The sequence below is a fragment of the Mercenaria mercenaria genome, chromosome 2 (assembly GCF_021730395.1).
Source record: "Mercenaria mercenaria strain notata chromosome 2, MADL_Memer_1, whole genome shotgun sequence".
NCBI lineage: Eukaryota > Metazoa > Mollusca > Bivalvia > Venerida > Veneridae > Mercenaria > Mercenaria mercenaria.
The window spans coordinates 94,127,828-94,147,975 of NC_069362.1; the positions used below are offsets into that span (position 1 = coordinate 94,127,828).

General features: G+C 36.4%; 1 protein-coding gene across 2 annotated transcripts in view; it reads left to right on the forward strand.

Annotated features, from left to right (window-relative positions):
- The window catches only part of LOC123564610 (arf-GAP with dual PH domain-containing protein 1-like), a 59,347-nt gene that overhangs the window by 33,210 nt on the left and 5,989 nt on the right, over positions 1-20,148 (forward strand). The window contains exons 7-9 of one of the 2 annotated variants that reach the window (XM_045358316.2): positions 2,199-2,330; positions 3,067-3,283; positions 14,124-14,185. In XM_045358316.2, the coding sequence (XP_045214251.2) occupies positions 2,199-2,330; positions 3,067-3,283; positions 14,124-14,176 (402 nt within the window). In that variant the 3' untranslated portion in view covers positions 14,177-14,185. The remainder of the gene's footprint in view (positions 1-2,198; positions 2,331-3,066; positions 3,284-14,123; positions 14,186-20,148) is intronic. The other variant, XM_045358318.2, reaches the window with a different exon arrangement.

Genomic DNA, 20,148 nt, shown 5'->3' on the forward strand with positions numbered 1-20,148 from the left:
CTTGGTTAAGTTTTTCGTATCAGTTCATATTTTTTGTAAAGTGTTTGACATAATTATGGCTTTTAAACTTTTATCACTTGTTTAGTATAATAGTCTCTATCTGTAGGAAAGAGAACATAACTCTGTCATCTATTTTGGCTGAATTATGGCCCTTTTTTGGACTTTGAAATTGGTTCTGTTTTCATACAAGTCCATGTTTTGTCAAAACTATTTGACATATGGCTTTTAAACTTTGAACACTTGTTTATCATTATGATTTCCATCTGTAGGCAAGAGTACATAACTATTTTGGCTGAATTATGGCCCTTTTTGGACTTTGAAATTGGCTCATATATTGCCATTTAGTGCAAGACTTATTGAAATCAAAGTAATACAGGAACATTGTTTGTCTAATCTATTTATTTCTTTTGTCTGAATATCCATGGAAATATTTTGACCCCATTCTTCAATCAATTCTTCTAATAGTCGAGCGCGCTGTCATCAGACAGCTCTTGTTTTATTACTGGTCGTAGGGAAAAATCAAGACCACTTTTCTGTAGTACAATATGCATGCTACATACAATTTTGAGGTGTATTTTGACCTATCTCTACTGGTAAGGATTTTTGTGTGGCTTAAATTTTTCTAAAGATTTACTTTCCTTTGTTGTTACTCTAAATAACTTATATTGTACATTTTTGCAATTATATTTTATTTGGCATAAATGTTTGCCTCAGTGAGACAGGGTGTCACGTGCAACTCCTAGTCCTTTTGACAGCTGGAGGGCTCGACATGTTGCCCGTGGGCATCTAGTATTTAAATTGGAATCCATTTCTGATATTAAGTATCCTGATATGGAATAATTATGTCTCCCCCCCTCTGGGGGAGACATATTGTTTTTGCCCTGTCCGTCCGTATGTCACACTTCATTTCCGAGCAATAACTGGAGAACCATTTGACCTAGAACCTTCAAACTTCATAGGGTTGTAGGGCTGCTGGAGTAGACGACCCCTATTGTTTTTGGGGTCACTCCGTCAAAGGTCAAGGTCACAGGGGCCTGAACATTGAAAGCCATTTCCGATCAATAACTAGAGAACCACTTGACCCAGAATGTGGAAACTTCACAGGATGATTTTTCATGAAGAGTAGATGACCCCTATTGTTTTTGGGGTCACTTCGTCAAAGGTCAAGGTCACAGGGGCCTGAACATTGAAAACCATTTCCGATCAATAACTAGAGAACCACTTGACCCAGAATGTTGAAACTTCATAGGATGATTGGTCATGTAGAGTAGATGACCCCTATTGTTTTTGGGGTCACTCCGTCAAAGGTCAAGGTCACAGGGGCCTGAACATTGAAAACCATTTCCGATCAATAACTTGAGAACCACTCGACCCCGAATGTTGAAACTTCATAGGATGATTGTTCATGAAGAGTAGATGACCCATATTGTTTTTGGGGTCACTCTGTTAAAGGTCAAGGTCACAGGGGCCTGAACATTGATAACCATTTCCGATCAATAACTTCAGAACCTTTTGGTCCAGAATGTTGAAACTTCATAGGATGATTGAACATGCAGAGTAGATGAACCCTATCGATTTTGGGATCACTCTGTTAAAGGTCAAGGTCACAGGAGCCTGAACATAGAAAACAATTTCCGATCAATAACTTGAGAACCATTTGACCCAGAATGTTGAAACTTCATAGGATGATTGAACATGCAGAGTAGATGATCCCTATTGATTTTGGGGTCAGTCTATTAAAGGTCAAGGTCACAGGGGCCTGGTCATGTAAAATCATTTCTGGAGAATAACTTGAGAACCACTTGACCTAGAATGTTGAAACTTAATAGGATGATTGGACATGCAGAGTAGATGACCCCTATTTATTTTGAGGTCACTTGATCAAAGGTCAAGGTCACAGAAGCCTGAACAGTGACTTGAGAACCACCAGGCCAATAGTGTTGAAATTTAGCGAGATGACTGGACATGCCAAGTAGATGATCCCTATTACAGCCAACCATCAGTGTCTCTTTGACTTTTGCTCCTGACCCCTATTAACTTCTTGCCTATAGGACTTTGCATTGGGGGAGACATATGCTTTTTTACAAAAGCAATTTCTAGTTTCCAGTAGGCATGAGGCGTCCCTTGACCTATAAATATTGTTGTTGAACTTGTAGGAGGTGAGGTAATTAGTTAATAGAGGAGACTTTTTACTTCAGTTGTGCAAAGAATTGACCTCAAACTTTCTGTGTGAAGGGTATTTATCAAAGAGAGGACCAAGAAATGAACCATATAGAAAACGATGGTTTACTCTGGACAGAAGGAAACTCATGTACTTTGCAGAGCCTCTTGTAAGATTTTGTTATTTATTAAATGTTAAATGGGGCTTCCACTTGTGTGGAATTGCTTGCTTCTCACCTCTGTGCATTCAAGTCTTGCTTTGGTTGTCATGTGAGGAAGCTATCAAGATGGCCAGTGAAAGGTTGTTGGTTGTACCCAGGTGTCTGTCCAGGTGTCTGTCTTTGCCTTGAATAATGCCCAGAGGAGCACCGGGGGTCCTCCTCCTTCATTAACTCTTAGCCTGCTCAATTTCTAAAATGGACTGGTCCATCATTCAATTTTGGCAGTACCATTTATTGTTTGAAGGGATGTTCAATGAAAATTTACTGACTGAATAGCGAACAGTGCAGACCATGATCAGCCTGTGTGGATGTGCAGGCTGATTTTGGTCTGCACTGGTCGCAAAGGCAGAATCATTTGCCGCCAGCAGGCTAAAGGTTGAAGCAGGGAAGGTGCAATACTGCCTGAACTGAGTTGGTGAAACTCAAAACCAAAATAACTGATAAATAAACGTGAATGGAAGGCACATTGCTGTCTGGGTAGAGCATCAGACTTCCCTGTCATTTGATATACATGTAGGTAGAAGGCACAGTTCTAGTCTGTTCTCAAGCATTTGATATACAAGTATTATAAATTATGTAAACAATTAAAAAAGGTTCAGTATTAAAAAACTGTTCAGCTGTAGAAAACATGTAGAAGAGAGTTCTTAGAGAAAAGTGTATGACATGTGTACATTTCATATTTCAGTCACCCACACCAAAAGGTGAAGTATACATTGGTCATAAAGATGCGGGTTATTATGTTGGCAATAGTACAAAGAGCAATTCAGATACTCTGGAATTTTTTTTAAAAACGCCAGAGCGAGGGTATGAACTTAAAGCAGAAAGCATAGAAGATAAAGAACTATGGATCGTTGCACTGACCACTGTGATAAACAACCCACCCACTCCACAAGATATTAAAAGTAAGCACATACTGTTATAACAGTATTATTGTTGGGGCACTTATTTTATCGGATTTCATGGTTGAAGCAATCCATGAATTTTAAATTCCAATGAATGAACAAAGTTCCTATTCACTTTATCTCGAAAATTTGAAATTCATGAAAATGCTGTTTTGGCAAAAACCATGAAATTTAATGCTTACAAAATTAAGTGTTTCCACAATACTTGTGCAGGGTTCATGAGAAGCTTTTAAATCTCTGAGGCATAAACTGTCATGGTTTTGACTGAAACTGTTATTTAATGGGGAGTTGTTTGTGGGTTTGAAAATTCATAGATAATATCAGTTGGAATTTTATTTGTTGAGGCTTACTTTCACCATGTAAATCAGTCCCCCAAGAGAAATAAGGATTCAATACGTTAAAGGAAATCTATTATACATTTGTATCTGCTTTTTATTTCATTACTTATATCTTTACAACAAGCAACAAGTGTCAAATATAAATCAGTAAAACATTTGTTACTGCTGTTTAATTCATTACTTACCGGTATATGGTATTTCTGTCCAACAAGCAACAAGTTCTAGATACATCATGGAATTATTTTTACATCTTTTCTTTGAAGCTAAATATAAAGCAGGTTACTGTGAACTCAACTATGTGGGCACAAAATTTGGCCAGAACTGCTGTTTGGTGGGGATATAAATTTGAAAATTTCAACTTTTGAATATAAAATGAATGGAAATTTTACTTGTTCACTGGAATTTAATTTCATTGATTGACCCAACAATGAAATAAATAAAAAATTGTCCCCCATGAAAATCAATGATTTTACAGTTCATTGGAAATATTGTTTCAACTGTTGCAGATTGAAAATCATGAAATATATAATTTTCTTGTTAAGCAGAAACATGCCAGTGAGGGTAGTAAAACTGGTAATATCCTTTTTCAAAAAATATATATTATTTTTAGCTCACCTGTCACATAGTGACAAGGTGAGCTTTTGTGATCACGCAGCGTCCGTCGTCCGTGCGTGCGTCCGTCCGTCCGTAAACTTTTGCTTGTGACCACTCTTGAGGTCACATTTTTTGTGGGATCTTTATGAAAATTGGTCAGAATGTTCATCTTGATGATATCTAGGTCAAGTTCGAAACCCGGTCACGTGCCATCAAAAACTAGGTCAGTAGGTCTAAAAATAGAAAAACCTTGTGACCTCTCTAGAGGCCATATATTTCACAAGATCTTCATGAAAATTGGTCAGAATGTTCATCTTGATGATATCTAGGTCAAGTTCGAAACTGGGTCACGTGCCATCAAAAACTAGGTCAGTAGGTTTAAAAATAGAAAAACCTTGTGACCTCTCTAGAGGCCATATATTTCACAAGATCTTCATGAAAATTGGTCAGAACGTTCACCTTGATGATATCTAGGTCAAGTTCGAAACTGGGTCACGTGCCATCAAAAACTAGTTCAGTAGGTCAAATAATAAAAAAACCTTGTGACCTCTCTAAAGGCCATATTTTTCATGGGATCTGTATGAAAGTTGGTCTGAGTGTTCATTTTGATGATATCTAGGTCAAGTTTGAAACTGGGTCACGTGCGGTCAAAAACTAGGTCAGTATGTCTAAAAATAGAAAAACCTTGTGACCTCTCTAGAGGCCATATATTTCATGAGATCTTCATGAAAATTGGTCAGAATGTTCACCTTGATGATATCTAGATTAAGTTCGAAAGTGGGTCACATGCCATCAAAAACTAGGTCAGTAGGTCAAATAATAGAAAAACCTTGTGACCTCTCTAGAGGCTATATTTTTCATGGGATCTGTATGAAGGTTGGTCTGAATGTTCATCTTGATGATATCTAGGTCAAGTTCGAAAGTGGGTCACGTGCCATAAAAAACTAGGTCAGTAGGTCAAATAATAGAAAAACCTTGTGACCTCTCTAAAGGCCATAAATTTCATGGGATCTGTATGAAAGTTGGTCTGAATGTTCATTTTGATGATATCTAGGTCAAGTTTGAAACTGGGTCACGTGCGGTCAAAAACTAGGTCAGTATGTCTAAAAATAGAAAAACCTTGTGACATCTCTAGAGGCCATATATTTCATAAGATCTTCATGAAAATTGGTCAGAATGTTCACTTTGATGATATCTAGGTTAAGTTCGAAAGTGGGTCACATGCCATCAAAAAATAGGTCAGTAGGTCAAATAATAGAAAAACCTTGTGACCTCTCTAGAGGCTATATTTTTCATGGGATCTGTATGAAAGTTGGTCTGAATGTTCATCTTGATGATATCTAGGTCAAGTTCGAAAGTGGGTCACGTGCCATAAAAAACTAGGTCAGTAGGTCAAATAATAGAAAAACCTTGTGACCTCTCTAAAGGCCATATATTTCATGGGATCTGTATGAAAGTTGGTCTGAATGTTCATCTTGATTATATTCAGGTCAAGTTCGAAACAGGTTCATGTGCGGTCAAAAACTAGGTCAGTAGGTCTAAAAATAGAAAAACCTTGTGACATCTCTAGAGGCCATATTTGTGAACGGATATTCATGAAAATTGGTCAGAATGTTCATCTTGATGATATCTAGGTCAAGTTCGAAAGTGGGTCATGTGCCTTCAAAAAGTAGGTCAGTAGGTCAAATAATGAAAAAACGTGACCTCTCTAGAGGCCATATTTTTCATGGGATCTGTATGAAAGTTGGTCTGAATGTTTATCAACTGGGTCATGTGGGAAGAGGTGAGCGATTCAGGACCATCATGGTCCTCTTGTTTAAGATGTGAGCAGGAGACTACAAGAAACAATTTATTCTTTGCACAATCATCCCTGTTAAATGTGAATCAGGTTTAAAAAGTTTGCACATGACAGGCACTTGAAACTGATTTTGCACTTAAAGTAATAGTACCTATCCTTCATTATATAACTTTAATATTCATACCATGTTAAATTTGTTATACCTTAGTAGTTGAGCATCTTTGCACTGTAATCAAAAGTGAACCAACTTATTCCCATTTAAAGTTTACTACCTCAAAGGTGTACGCTAGAATTCAGGGCAAAATTTTTCCCAATAATAGAATTTCTTCAAACTTTGGATATTGAAGAAAAATCATCTAAGAAACAAAAATATGCAATAGAAATCGTAGGTCACCGGTATTGAAAAAGAGTTACCTGCCCTTGAAAATGTCATTTTCCCCAAAGACCTATGATTTTTATTGCATATTTTTGTTTCTTAGATAATTGTCCTTCAATAACCAAAGTTGGAAGAAATTCTGTTACTGGGAAAAATTTTGCCCATCATATACAGGGAATTCTAGCATACGTCCTTAATGCAACTGTTTTTATACCCCCACCAAACATGTTTGAGGGGGGTATATAGGAGTCAGTTTTGTCGCGTCGCGTCCTGTCTCGTCCCGTCGCGTCGCGTCCCGAAATCTATTATCACAGTTATTACCAAATGGATTTGATTCAAACTTAAAATACATGTTCCACCTTATCACCCACATCATGTGACACAAGGTGCATAACTCTTGACACCAAGTTTTCATGAATTATGTCCCCTTTTACTTAGAATTTAAGGTTAATTTTGTTGTATTTTCACTACATCTCAGTTATTACTAAATGGATTTGATTCAAACTTAAAATAGATCACTTAAAAAATCATCACCCACATCATGTGACACAAGGTGCATAACCCTGACACCATTATTTTTATGAATTATGCCCCTTTTTACTTAGAATTTAAGGTTGATTTTGATGTATTTTCACTATATCTCAGTTACTACTGAATGGATTTGATTCAAACTTAAAATAGATGTTCCACCTCATCACCCACATCATGTGCCCACATCATGTGACACAAGGTGCATAACTCTGACACCAAGTTTTCATGAATTATGTCCCCTTTTACTTAGAATTTAAGGTTAATTTTGTTGTATTTTCACTATATCTCAGTTATTACTAAATGGATTTGATTCAAACTTAAAATAGTTGTTCCACCTCATCACCCAGATGATGTGACATAAGGTGCTTAACTCTGACATAATTTTTTTATGAATTATGTCCCCTTTTACTTTAAATTTAAGGTTGATTTTGATGTATTTTCACTATATCTCAATTGTTACAAAATGGATTTGATTCAAACTTAAAATAGATGTTCCACCTCATCACCCACATTATGTGATACAAGGTGCATAACTCTGACACCAATTTTTCATGAATTATGCCCCTTTTTACTTAGAATTTAAGGTTAATTTTGATGTATTTTCACTATATCTCAGTAACTACTGAATGGATTTGATTCAGACTTAAAATAGATGTTCCACCTCATCACCCACATCATGTGACACAAGGTGCATAACTCTGACACTAATTTTTCTTGAATTGTGTCCCCTTTTACCCAGAATTTAAGGTTAATTTTGATGTATTTTCACTATATCTCATTCTGATTGGCTTAGAGCCAAAGGGAAGTAACCTTTTTAGCTCACCTGTCACGAAGTGACAAGGTGAGCTTTTGTGATCGCGCGGCGTCCGTCGTCCGTCCGTCTGTCCGTCCGTAAACTTTTGTTTGTGACCACTCTAGAGGTCACATTTTTCATGGGATCTTTATGAATATTGGTCAGAATGTTCATCTTGATGATATCTAGGTCAAGTTCGAAACTGGATCATGTGCCTTCAAAAACTAGGTCAGTAGATCTAAAAATAGAAAAACCTTGTGACCTCTCTAGAGGCCATATTTTTCATGAGATCTTCATGAAAATTGGTCAGAATGTTCACCTTGATGATATCTAGGTCAAGTTCGAAACTGGGTCACGTGGGGTCAAAAACTAGGTCAGTAGGTCTAAAAATAGAAAAACCTTGTGACCTCTCTAGAGGCCATATTTTTCATGAGATCTTCAATGAATAATATTGGAGTTCGAGTATGGTTCACTCTATGATGATTGATTCTAGGTCATGTTTCATCACTAAACTAGGGTCAACGTGGGGTCAAAAACTAGGTCAGTTGGTCTAAAAATAGAATAACCTTGTGACCTCTCTAGAGGCCGTATTTTTTATGAGATCTTCATGAATATTGGTCAGAATGTTCACCTTGATCATACCTAGGTCAAGTACGAAACTGGCTCACGTGGGGTCAAAAACTAGGTCAGTAGGTCTTAAAATAAAAAAACCTTGTGACCTCTCTAGAGACCATATTTTTCATGAGATCTTCATGAATATTGGTCAGAATGTTCACCTTGATGATACCTAGGTCAAGTTCGAAACTGGCTCATGTGGGGTCAAAAACTAGGTCAGTAGGTCTAAAAATAGAAAAACCTTGTGACCTCTTTAGAGGCAATATTTCTCAATGGATCTTCATGAAAAATGGTCAGAATGTTCACCTTGATGATATCTAGGTCAAGTTTGAAACTTGGTCACGTACGGTCAAAAACTAGGTCAGTAGGTCTGAAAATAGAAAAACTTTGTGACCTCTCTAGAGGCCATATTTTTCATGGGATCTTTATGAAAATTGGTCAGAATGTTTATCTTGATGATATCTAGGTCAGGTTCGAAACTGGGTCACGTGCAGTCAATAACTAGGTCAGTAGATCTAAAAATAGAAAAAACGTTGTGACCTCTTTAGAGGCCATATCTTTCAAGAGATCTTCATGAAAATTGGTCAGAATGTTGACCTTGATGATATCTAGGTCAAGTTCAAAGCTGGGTTACGTGCGGTCAAAAACTAGGTCAATAGGTCTAAAAATAGAAAAACCTTGTGATGTCTCTAGAGGCCATATTTCTCAATGGATCTTCATGAAAATTGGTGAGAATGTTCAATTTGATGATATCTAGGTCAAGTTCGTAACTGGGTCATGTGCGGTCAAAAACTAGGTCAGTAGGTCTAAAAATAGAAAAACCTTGTGACCTCTCTAGAGGCCATATTTTTCACGAGATCTTCATGAAAATTAGTGAGAATGTTCACCTTGATGATATCTAGGTCAAGTTTAAAGGTGGGTCACGTGCCTTCAAAAACTAGGTCATTAGGTCAAATAATAGAAAAACCTTGTGACCGCTCTAGAGGTCATATTTTTTAATGGATCTTCATGAAAATTGGTCAGAATTTTTTATCTTGATGATATCTAGGTCACATGTGCTTAAAAACTAGGTCACTATGTCAAATAATAGAAATAACTCACCATACTCGGTTCAACACTGGGTCATGTGGGGATAGGTGAGCGATTGAGGACCATCATGGTCCTCTTGTTTTAACTTTTGTACTGAGTTTCTTCCCCTTAAATTCCAGGAATTAGTCTATTTTTAGAAATCCTATTTTTAGATTTTCAATATTTTTTTTCAACTTTTTTATTGTAAGTCCTATGTAAAAAGTAAAAACATTTTTCTGTGGTAACATGGGTCGGTAAGACACTTTTTGAGTCGGCTAAAGGCTGAAAGCCTTTTGACAGGTCCTTGCTATCCAACAATTCTCTAAATGGACCAAATAACACAGTGAAGGGATGTAGTTCCATTAGATTTCTCAAACTTCAAACAGTTCACTGCATGAATGAAGATATGTTGTGTCAATTCCCTTTGCTATGACCAATATACGATGTAATCTGTCATATTTATGACTTGTAATTGTGCAATTCTCGAATGTAACTCATTAAGCATAAATGTGCATTTTAAGAATTGCCCAGGCTTACAAAGCTTGGGTAACATCCAGCGAAAGACAAAAAATAGTTCCACAGGGCTCCAGATAAGATGCATATTAGCGTAAATTACGTATAGAAATAATGCAAATACGCATGTCTAATAATTTCTAAGCGTATAAAAACGTATATAAAATTACAGAAACGCACACAATGCTTTTTTAAAAACAAAATCTGAATCGTCTGGATGCGTTAGGTAACATAGCCGATCAGCCTTAATTCTCCCACATTGAACGTAAACACGCATCGTATGATTTCTATAAACTTTGCGTGGGTTGAATTTTGCAGTCAGTAAACGGATAAATTATTGGAAGAAGAAGCTCTTACTGGTTTGTTTAGTTACTACTAATATTAAAAATGATTTTAATTCTTATTTTTCGAGAAATAAACAAATCGGCGAAACATTAAATTGTATTTTCTTGTAGTTTTTGAAATCGAAAGTAGATCGTCTATGTTTGGCTGCTTTCACGAAACGAAACAACTTTTTTATGAAAAGATTTAAATAAGAGGTAATTTAACCGTAAACTTCAATGTCAGATACTGCCAATTGCTGCTAAATGTCTTCGTATCATCACAATTTGTGACAGTTCTAGTTAAGCTAAGCATAATTTTTCAATTTTACATGCATTTCCGAATAAAAACACTCTCCATGTATTGCCTTAAGCAAATTTGTTGATATTCAATAAACATGCTTGTATAAAGTGCAACTAAATTAAGCTAATTTGTAACATGACAAACAATAAGAAAGCCTTTTCAAACTCCAAAGTGCAAAAAATTCAGGCTTCATCCAGCTTTTATCTATAAATATCAACTGTTCAGAGAGACTGCTTTAATAAACCATGCCAGCCAACTTGGCAGTCATAAGATGCTCTTTAGCTCTAAAAATGTCTACAAATGAAACATTAGAACCAAGTGATCATGCTAAATATTAAATAATTATGAGACTTGGCTTTATAACTGTGCTGACAAAATTACAAATGTAACTTCAAGAACTGGTAACATGCAATAACTATTCTCTGTAAATGTCCATACAGAAAAGACTGTACGCAATTATAATCCCTTATTTCTAGAGTCCTATTGAAGTGTTTAAACTGTACGAATACTGGCCTCAAATAAAATTTATCTACTGTATTAAATTACCATACACAAAATTATATTATTCAGCCATAAAATACATTGAATAACTTTCAAGACAAGTACTTATCTGCCAGATTATTGTAGAATATAATCATGTCTGATTGCTATTTTCATTTATAACAGAGTTGTTTAAGTTATCAATTTGTATTTGATCATAATGCCATTATATCATTTAGTATTTGTAACTTTCCTGTGTGAAATTGTGTTTATATATGCCGCCATATTCTCTATCACATTGATTATACTGCAAGACAGTAAATTAAAACTTACATGCAGATATTTACATCAGATTATTGTACATTCTGACCCAGGGCAGTCCTGTGATAGGCAATATTTATATCAACAATCACAATTGTTTTGTTTCTTACTGCAGTATTACAAAACCAAAATCCTTTCGGACTCTACAACAAGTATACCACCAACAATTATTATGTCTCCCCCCCATCTGGGGGGTGGAGACATATTGTTTTTGCCCTGTCCGTCCGTCCGTATGTCACACTTCATTTCCGATCAATAACTGGAGAACCATTTGATCTAGAACCTTCAAACTTTAGAAGGGTTGTAGAGCTGCTGGAGTAGATGACCCCTATTGTTTTTGGGGTCACTCCATCAAAGGTCAAGGTCACAGGGGCCTGAACATTGAAAACCATTTCCAATCAATAACTTGAGTACCACTTGACCCAGAATGTTAAAACTTCATAAGGATGATTGAACATGCAAGTAGATGACCCCTATGATTGTCACTTTTAATCCGGTCATGTAAACATTCGTTGAGAACCACTTGACCCAGAATGTTGAAACTTCATAGGATAATTGGACATGCAGAGTAAATGACCCCAATTAATTTTGGGGTCACTCTATTAAAGGTCAAGGTCACAGGGGCCTGAACATGGAAAACTGTTTCCGGTCAGTAACTTGAGAACCACTCTACCCAGAATGTTGAAACTTCATAGATGATTGGTCATGCAGAGTAAATGACCCCTATTGTTTTTGGGGTCACTCCGTTAAAGGTCAAGGTCACAGGGGCCTGAACTTTGATAACCCTTTCCGATCAATTACTTGAGACCCTCTTGATCCAGAATGTTGAAACTTTATAGGATGATTGAACATGCAGAGTAGATGACCCCTATCGATTTTGGGGTCACTCTGTTAAAGGTCAAGGTCACAGGAGCCTGAACATGGAAAACAATTTCCGATCAATAACTTGAGAACCACTTGACCCAGAATGTTGAAACTTCATAGGATGATTGAACATGCAGAGTAGATGACCCCTATTGATTTTTGGGTCATTCTATTAAAGGTCAAGGTCACAGGGGCCTGGTCATGTAAAATCATTTCTGGAAAATAACTTGAGAACCACTTGACCTAGAATGTTGAAACTTAATAGGATGATTGAACATGCAGAGTAGATGACCCCTATCTATTTTGGGGTCACTTGATCAAAGGTCAAGGTCACAGGAGCCTGAACAGTGACTTGAGAACCACTAGGCCAAGAGTGTTGAAACTTAGCGGGATGACTGGACATGCCAAGTAGATGATCCCTATTACAGCCAACCATCAGTGTCTCTTTGACTTTCGCTCCTGACCCCTTTTGACTTCTTGCCTGTACGACTTTGCATTTGGGGAGACATGCGCTTGTTTTACAAAAGCATCTTCTAGTTTAAATGAAATTGCCGGACACTTACATGGTTACCTTTGAGCATCAAACTTATATCATGTTTAAATACCTAACTATCTTGGCTTGAATAGTGTTTATCAAGCGTGTGCGAGAGTTGTCTTTCCTGTGGTTATTGTAATAAACACCAACAAAAAAAAGGGATCACCTAAAACCTGTTACGCAAAAGAAACCCGTGACGGTCTAACTTGTGTCCAATACCTAAAATCCGTGACCGATTTATGTCCTGTGATGCTATTGTCACGGTTTTTACAGATATGTATATTTGGGTAATCTAGGTTTTGTAATAAATAACAAAATAATAAGAATGATAAAATCTAATGTGAAGGACAAGAATTATGTATATTCTGTGACGTGTTGTTTTCCTTGACCTTGAAATCAAGATGGGAACTATATAATTACCTGTGCCGGCATCATCACGGGTTTTCAGATAATGGTTTGAATGATGTTAATTTGATGTTTATGCAACCTACAGAAAATAAACAGCGCATGTCTTTAACTTTATTTTATTTTGACATGAAATCTCATGAATAATGTTTTCTCTTTCTTTTGTAATTAACACATTTTTTTACAAAACCATGGAATGTCGTCTGCTGGGATTTCAGATTCACTAAGTCCTTCTCGTCGAGGGTGAAACCAAATCTTGCACTTATCACATATAACATACTTTCCATCTTTGTACTTTGAAAATGTAATTACCAAGTCCAGCATGTCCTCTCCTTTATATAGTATTGGTGTAATCGCAAGAAAGACAAAACTACGACATCAGCTGGAGCCTCTTTCCATTTATTCAGACTTTTCAGGAGCTTGTTCATGCTTTCACTTTGGTTTTGAGTTATCCCACTATATGATCAAATCTAGTTAATTTTTCAATTGCCCACTTATGTACTCTCATTAGTTTGGAGAGATTCTGCTGTTGAAGTACTTTCTAAACTCCTCCATCTATGCATTTTGTAGTTCGTCAGTTGCTTCTTAACTTTTTTCTCTACTGTCTTGCCCAAATATACAGCGCAAATGGTCCTTGTAGCAGTTAACTTCTGCTCTTGAATAGCCCTTTTCAGTAAGCCAATGCCCACAATCCTGCAGAATATCATTCCAACACCGGACATCGACAAGATTTGAGACACAGGACATGGCATTTTTGATTCCAATCTCACTGTCACTTACACATGCAGTGGGTCGTCTTGGCAACTTAATCTTGTCCTTTAAATAATTAAAGAATACTTCATGGTGTATTTGAAATTTGCGTTCAAAAACAAAGCTGACATACATGGATTTTCCCTAAAAATGATGTGTCTGAAAATTAGAGCTGATACATAAAAATTGCCAAGCTGGAATGTTGTGTCTTAACTTAAGCACTGGTCAATTGTAGTGAAGTACTTTCTCATGTTCCTCCATCAGAAGAGCCTGGTCACAAATGACTAACAGATTTGGGTATGTATGTATAACATGTATAAACTGATTACTTGTGTCATGTGCTATTGCATGAATACTAAATAAAGATTCTCTTGATATCCGCAATTCATTGTTACCTTTATATCTAAGATTTTGCATTTGTTTCAAATTCTTTGGCATATCTTCTTCATGTACGGTATTTCTTTTTTATAAACGGCATTCGGATCCTCAGATTTTGTTTTCTGCAGCCGTTTCTCCAAAGAACTGGTATGGCTTTGGACGGACAAATGGTCTGGTTGTGTTCTTTGCATTACCGTGCACATGTGGTTGAGACACTTCGTCATTACCAAGTACTGAATCAAAAATGGTCCGTTATCCTTTCCAGGTTGATGAAAAACAAACTTTACAAACTCCATGGAAGCCCCGCTTTCAGTAGCGATGTAAAAATATTTTTTCTTTATCTTAGGACTTTTCCTTGGTAAGGCCACTGTTCCGATGACCATCTGCCCGCCAGTCATTTGTGATGCCTTTCACTCCTTCATCTTTAAATAAAAACAGATCTCCTCCTTTTGGACGGAAGGGCCGGTTCAGATTCTGGATCCCTTATGTTTTCTAATATTGCCTCGGCCGAAAATTTTTTGCATTTAATACATATCTAATTTGTATTTTTTACAAATCAATCTTAAAAGGTAATTACTACTAAGTCCAAATAATAGGACGTTTCAGGACAGCATGATAACTTTTGACTGTCGCTGTCTCTAGGGATGACAACTATAGAATGTCAGATCATAAAATAAGTCATTCAGATAAGCCAAATGAGTAAGGCTAATTACTACTAAGATAACTCTGTAACTGTGACGCTAACGTCATTGTCCGTCAATGATGTTCCGGTTCTCAGACCCGTGACATTGCTGTGACTGTAAAAGAAAAACCTGTGACATTGCCGTGACGGTAAAAGAAACACCTATGACAGTCCGTGATAAAACCGTCATGGACATTATGACTGTCACAGGTTTTAGTAGATCTGAGAAAAAACAACATGATCGATACAACATTGTACTTTAGGTCAATAATCTACATTTTCCCAGCAGACATTTTCCAACGAGATCGCATGTTTATCTGCCTAGCAAGCTTTTAGATAGACATATTCGGACAAGTCACTAACATGACAACTTTGCACATTTCCTCGAGCACGGAAATTTACATTTTAGAGTGTATATGTTGTCTAAATTGTTGCATGTAGAATGATTCTATTATTAAATGACATGTGTGTCCAGTGTAATTAATTTGATTACGACCACCAAGAAAATGGGTCCCGAGGAATATCCCCAAACAACCTATTTCCGACCATGACCTATTTTCAACCTAAGACTTCGTATGATAAAAATCTTTACAAGCCAAACTTATCAGTTGTGATTGTTTCATTGTTTACAGTGGAGACAGAACAAGTTAGAAACTTACTTTCATTCAGTTTTGGTACTTGGAATTTTATATGAATTCCTTTTTATGTAGCAGTACCATATTTTCATGAGGTTTTTCTTATTACCAAAAAGCCTGCATGTTTCCTTGGTTACTACATATTCTTCCTTAAACCAATGTCCATTATTTATATATCTTTTGCACTAAATATATATTCATTAACCCATGTTTCCATCCAAATTGTGAAGCATACTGTACAAAATTATTTTGACAATTCAATCCTGATGCCTGCCTTTGCAACAGCTTTCTTAATTTTTTGAGCATTTTTTAATATTCGGAGTGTCAGAAGCTTAGCAGTAATGTAATACATTGTCATCTGTGATAGCTATCGATGCAGCAGATATGACACCTAGGTTCTCTGGAGTTATTGAGCACATGATATAGTTCGATAGATAATGCACTAACTTTTATCTGCCATTTACTTTACCTTACCCTCTGTAATATAGCTGCCAGTTCTGGCGAGTGTACCTACAGTATATTGATCTGCCATGTTGATTATGATGTTTGTTAACATACTTGATTTGTGAATGTTCCTTGTTTGCCATACAGTAAAAGTTTTGTGCTGTTTCTTTTTGTTGGAGCGAAAATACCATACATGGTCTGATTTAGGTTGTAAATTTCCAGCATGACTTCCTACTGACAACTTTCAAAATCACAGATCATGCCAGGGATTTAATAAGAAACTTGAAACTTAAATGGTATGCTTTTATAGCACTTACGATGACAGAAAGTACAAGGCAATAAACCAAAGAGTTGGACTTGTGTGTGAACAAAACTGGACAGAAAACTTGTTAAGCGGTCTGAAACTGGTTGTACCGAGATACGAAACATCGAATACTGGACCATTCCCCCCAAGACATTTCCTTCCATCCTCCCAAGACGTTCACCCCCCCACCCCCCTCCCAATTTAGTAATATCCAAGACGTGCTTTACTTTTATTTTAACTGTTTTCATGCAAAGAATCCTTAACACAAAATTACAACAGAAATAAAGTGCAAGAAATATCATTCAGGGCCTGAATTGTGCTGTAGTTATATCTCTTGTCAGTCAGGAGTATATCCATTAGTATCATGGAAATTTTGGTATTATTTTTTTTATAAACACATTTTTTAAAACAATTGCTACATTACGTTTTATTTCCGTACATTTTTTTTTCATTTTGTTACATATTCTAAAACGACCTGATTCATTTTCCTATTCAACACAGAAGGCTGAAAGTTGTGTGTTATTTTAAACAATTCACTGTTCTGATGTCACAGTTATTATGTCATAGTGTCAAACGGCATACCAGCACGTTGGAAAAGAAACCAACAAAAAACTGGCAAATATTTAATGGACGTCGTCAAGGATATACTTAAAAATCCTTGGTAACATATTATAATTGAAATAAAATATCTTATTTAGTGATTTGCTCTTGAATAAAATCATTGTTTGTCGTTCAGATGTGCCCTCTTGATATAATTCCTTCGCATCTGAACTCCAAGCAGTGATTTACGACAAATCACTGGATGAGATATATTATTATGTCTCCCACCACACAGCGGTGTGGGAGACATATTGATTTACTCCAGTCTGTGTGTGTGTGTGTGTGTGTGTGTGTGTGTGTGTGTGTCTGTCACAAAGCTTGTCCGCACTCTAAGTCGAACATTTCTCATCCGATCTTCACCAAACTTCAACAAAATGTGTCTGCCAATAAGTGCTCGGCCAAGTTCGATAACTAGCCAAATCGGCCTAGGCACTTTGGAATTATGGCCCTTGAATTACCGAAAAATGCTCAGATTTTAGGCACATTCCTGGAGCCAAAAGGACCCCTATACTACTCATGAGTAGTCATGAGTAGTATAGGGGTCCTTTTGGCATGAGTAGTATAGGGGTCCTTTTGGCTCCAGGAATGCGCATGCAGTCTGAGTAGTATAGGAGTCCTTTTGACTTGATGAATGTGCATGCGCTCTAGTAGGGCAAGTTCGATAATGAGCCAAATTGGTCCAGGCACTTCGGAATTATGGCCCTTGAATTACCGAAAATTGGCCTTTTTACTCTTGTCTGCGCTCTAACTTGAACATTTCTCATCCGAGCATCACCAAACTTTAACAAAATGTGTTTGACCATAGGTCTGCGGCCAAGTTCGATAACTGGCTAAATCGTCCCAGGTACTTTGGAATTATGGCCCTTGAATTACCGAAAATTGGCCTTTTCATTCTCGTCCACGCTATAAGTCCAATATTTCTCACCCGATCTTCACCAAACTTAAACCAAATGTTTTTTACCATAACTCCTCGACCAGGTTCATTAACTAGCCAAATCGCCTGAGGCACTCCAAAATTATGGCCCTTGAATTACCCAAAATCGGCCTTTTTACTCTTCAAAGGTATATTTGTAGTGAGTAAACAGTATATAAAGACTGACTTGCTATTTAGATGATTAGGCAGTTGTGGGAGACATGCGCTTTTCTCAAAAGCAACTCTAGTTTCTTAATTTATTAGCCTATGTGTTATATGATATCTTTGAATACCTTTAATGAAATTGGGGGTGAAACATCCTAAAAGCTGAGACAATTCCGCCCCCCACTCCCTGAAATGGGGACGGGGGCGGGGAAAGTATTGGGAGGAACTGTCTTGGAGGGAAAACGTCTGGACACCCGAAACAACAGTCAGCGTCAATTTCCAAAGTTTACCAAACAGAACTTTTACATCAAGTGTATGTTTTATACATCTTCAATAACCTTAAAGATGCTAATGCTAGGTGCAATGCCATTTCAGAACATCAATTTTAAAACTCACGTGATTTTACAAGTCCAATCAAACAAAATTTGCGAGGTTGAAAATTACCTTTGGAATCCTGGTTTTCGCCTCCAATATCCAGTTTCAAGATAATTGAAAGTATTTTGTACAAATGCCAGACCGTGCTGAACATTTTTTCTTGAAGCAAAATTACGATGTTGACAGAAACATTTTGAAACCATTTTCTTTCCTGTTGGCTGTACACGACTATTGAATGACTGTTATTGGATACGGAAAATGCCGAGTTTATCCAAATACCAATCCCATATTGGTAACCTTGGAAACACACCAAGCTTTGATGTGCCAAATTAAATATTATTATTTATAAATAAAATAATAAGTCTTATTTGTTAACTATTTAGGTGTTAAAGGTTTAAAAATGTAAGGGGAGGTAAGCAAATGCAAAATAAATAAATATTAATTATTGTAATTGGAAAATGTATAATATAATTTAACAGTAGCCTATAATTTTTTATTTTTTTACAGCATGCTTCTTTGTAACATATTAGGTTTATTTATCCTAAGATTTATTTCCTTCTATATTATTATGAATAAATAATAATAAAACTTGTGGCAGAATTTTTATATGGAAGAAAACTGTCAAAAAAGGGAATTGTTCGGTGTCATTGCGACCAAACTTGAAAAATCATCTTCTTTTTAACAAGTTGATATTGTAGAAATTGTATGTTTCATTTGTCCTAAAATTGGACATTGGAATCCATTAAAATTTGATTTTTAAAGTTGCTGCCTATCCTGATGATTTTTTAAAAGTAATTATCAGAGATGCCTTTGTCTTATAGTTTAATAATCCTAAAGAACGTTTCCATTGTTTCGGGTCCCAAGTGGTAACTTATGTGTGAAAAGAGTAGTAACAAAATAGTCTTACCATTGCTTGATGGTAAGAGGCAACTAACAGGTCTGAAACTTGGTTTTGCTCTATCTCTGTGATTTAAGCAGGTATAAAAGGTTTGATTCAATATCTCATCTTTTTATTTTGATGTAAATGAAATGTGAAACCAAAAGTTTTAGTCTTACTTAGGACCATATAACCCTGTGCTGTTTTGGTGTGCTGTAAGATCCAAAATCAGCTCAACTCCATTGTGGAGATAAACTTAAAAATATAGTTTTTGTAGAGGTTTGCATTGGGCATCACAGAAAATTTATATGAAGAGGTTTTAACCCTTACGATGCTAAATTTCTATAATGAACTTGTCCATCTTCCATTTTGGACAGTACATGTACCATTAACTGTTAAAAGAGATGCTTACCAAAACGATACTGGCAGAATAGCAAACAGTGCAGATCTTGATCAGACTGCATGGTCACAAAGGCAAAACCAATTTTGTCCAGCATGGTAAAGTTTAAAATGCAATATTTGTAATAAAGAAGTCACAGGTTCTGTTTAATGCCGATTTTCATAATTTGTTTACCAATACACAGCTGAATGTTTCCTTTGTTGGTTAAGTTATGTAGATGTATTGATTAGTCTAGGTAATTAAGAAATGCATCTTAATTCTAAGCTAGAATTAGCAAAGACAGCATTTTTAGCTTTTTTGAAAAAAAAATTACGAGGTGTTGTCGTCACTTGATCGTCGGTGTTGGTGTCAGCGTTGGTTAAAGTTTTTGTTTAGGTCCACCTTTTCTCAAATACTGTATGAGCTACAGCTTTGAAACTTTGCACACTTGTTGATCATCATTAGGGGACTGTGTAGGCCAAGAACCATAACTCTGATTTGCATTTTG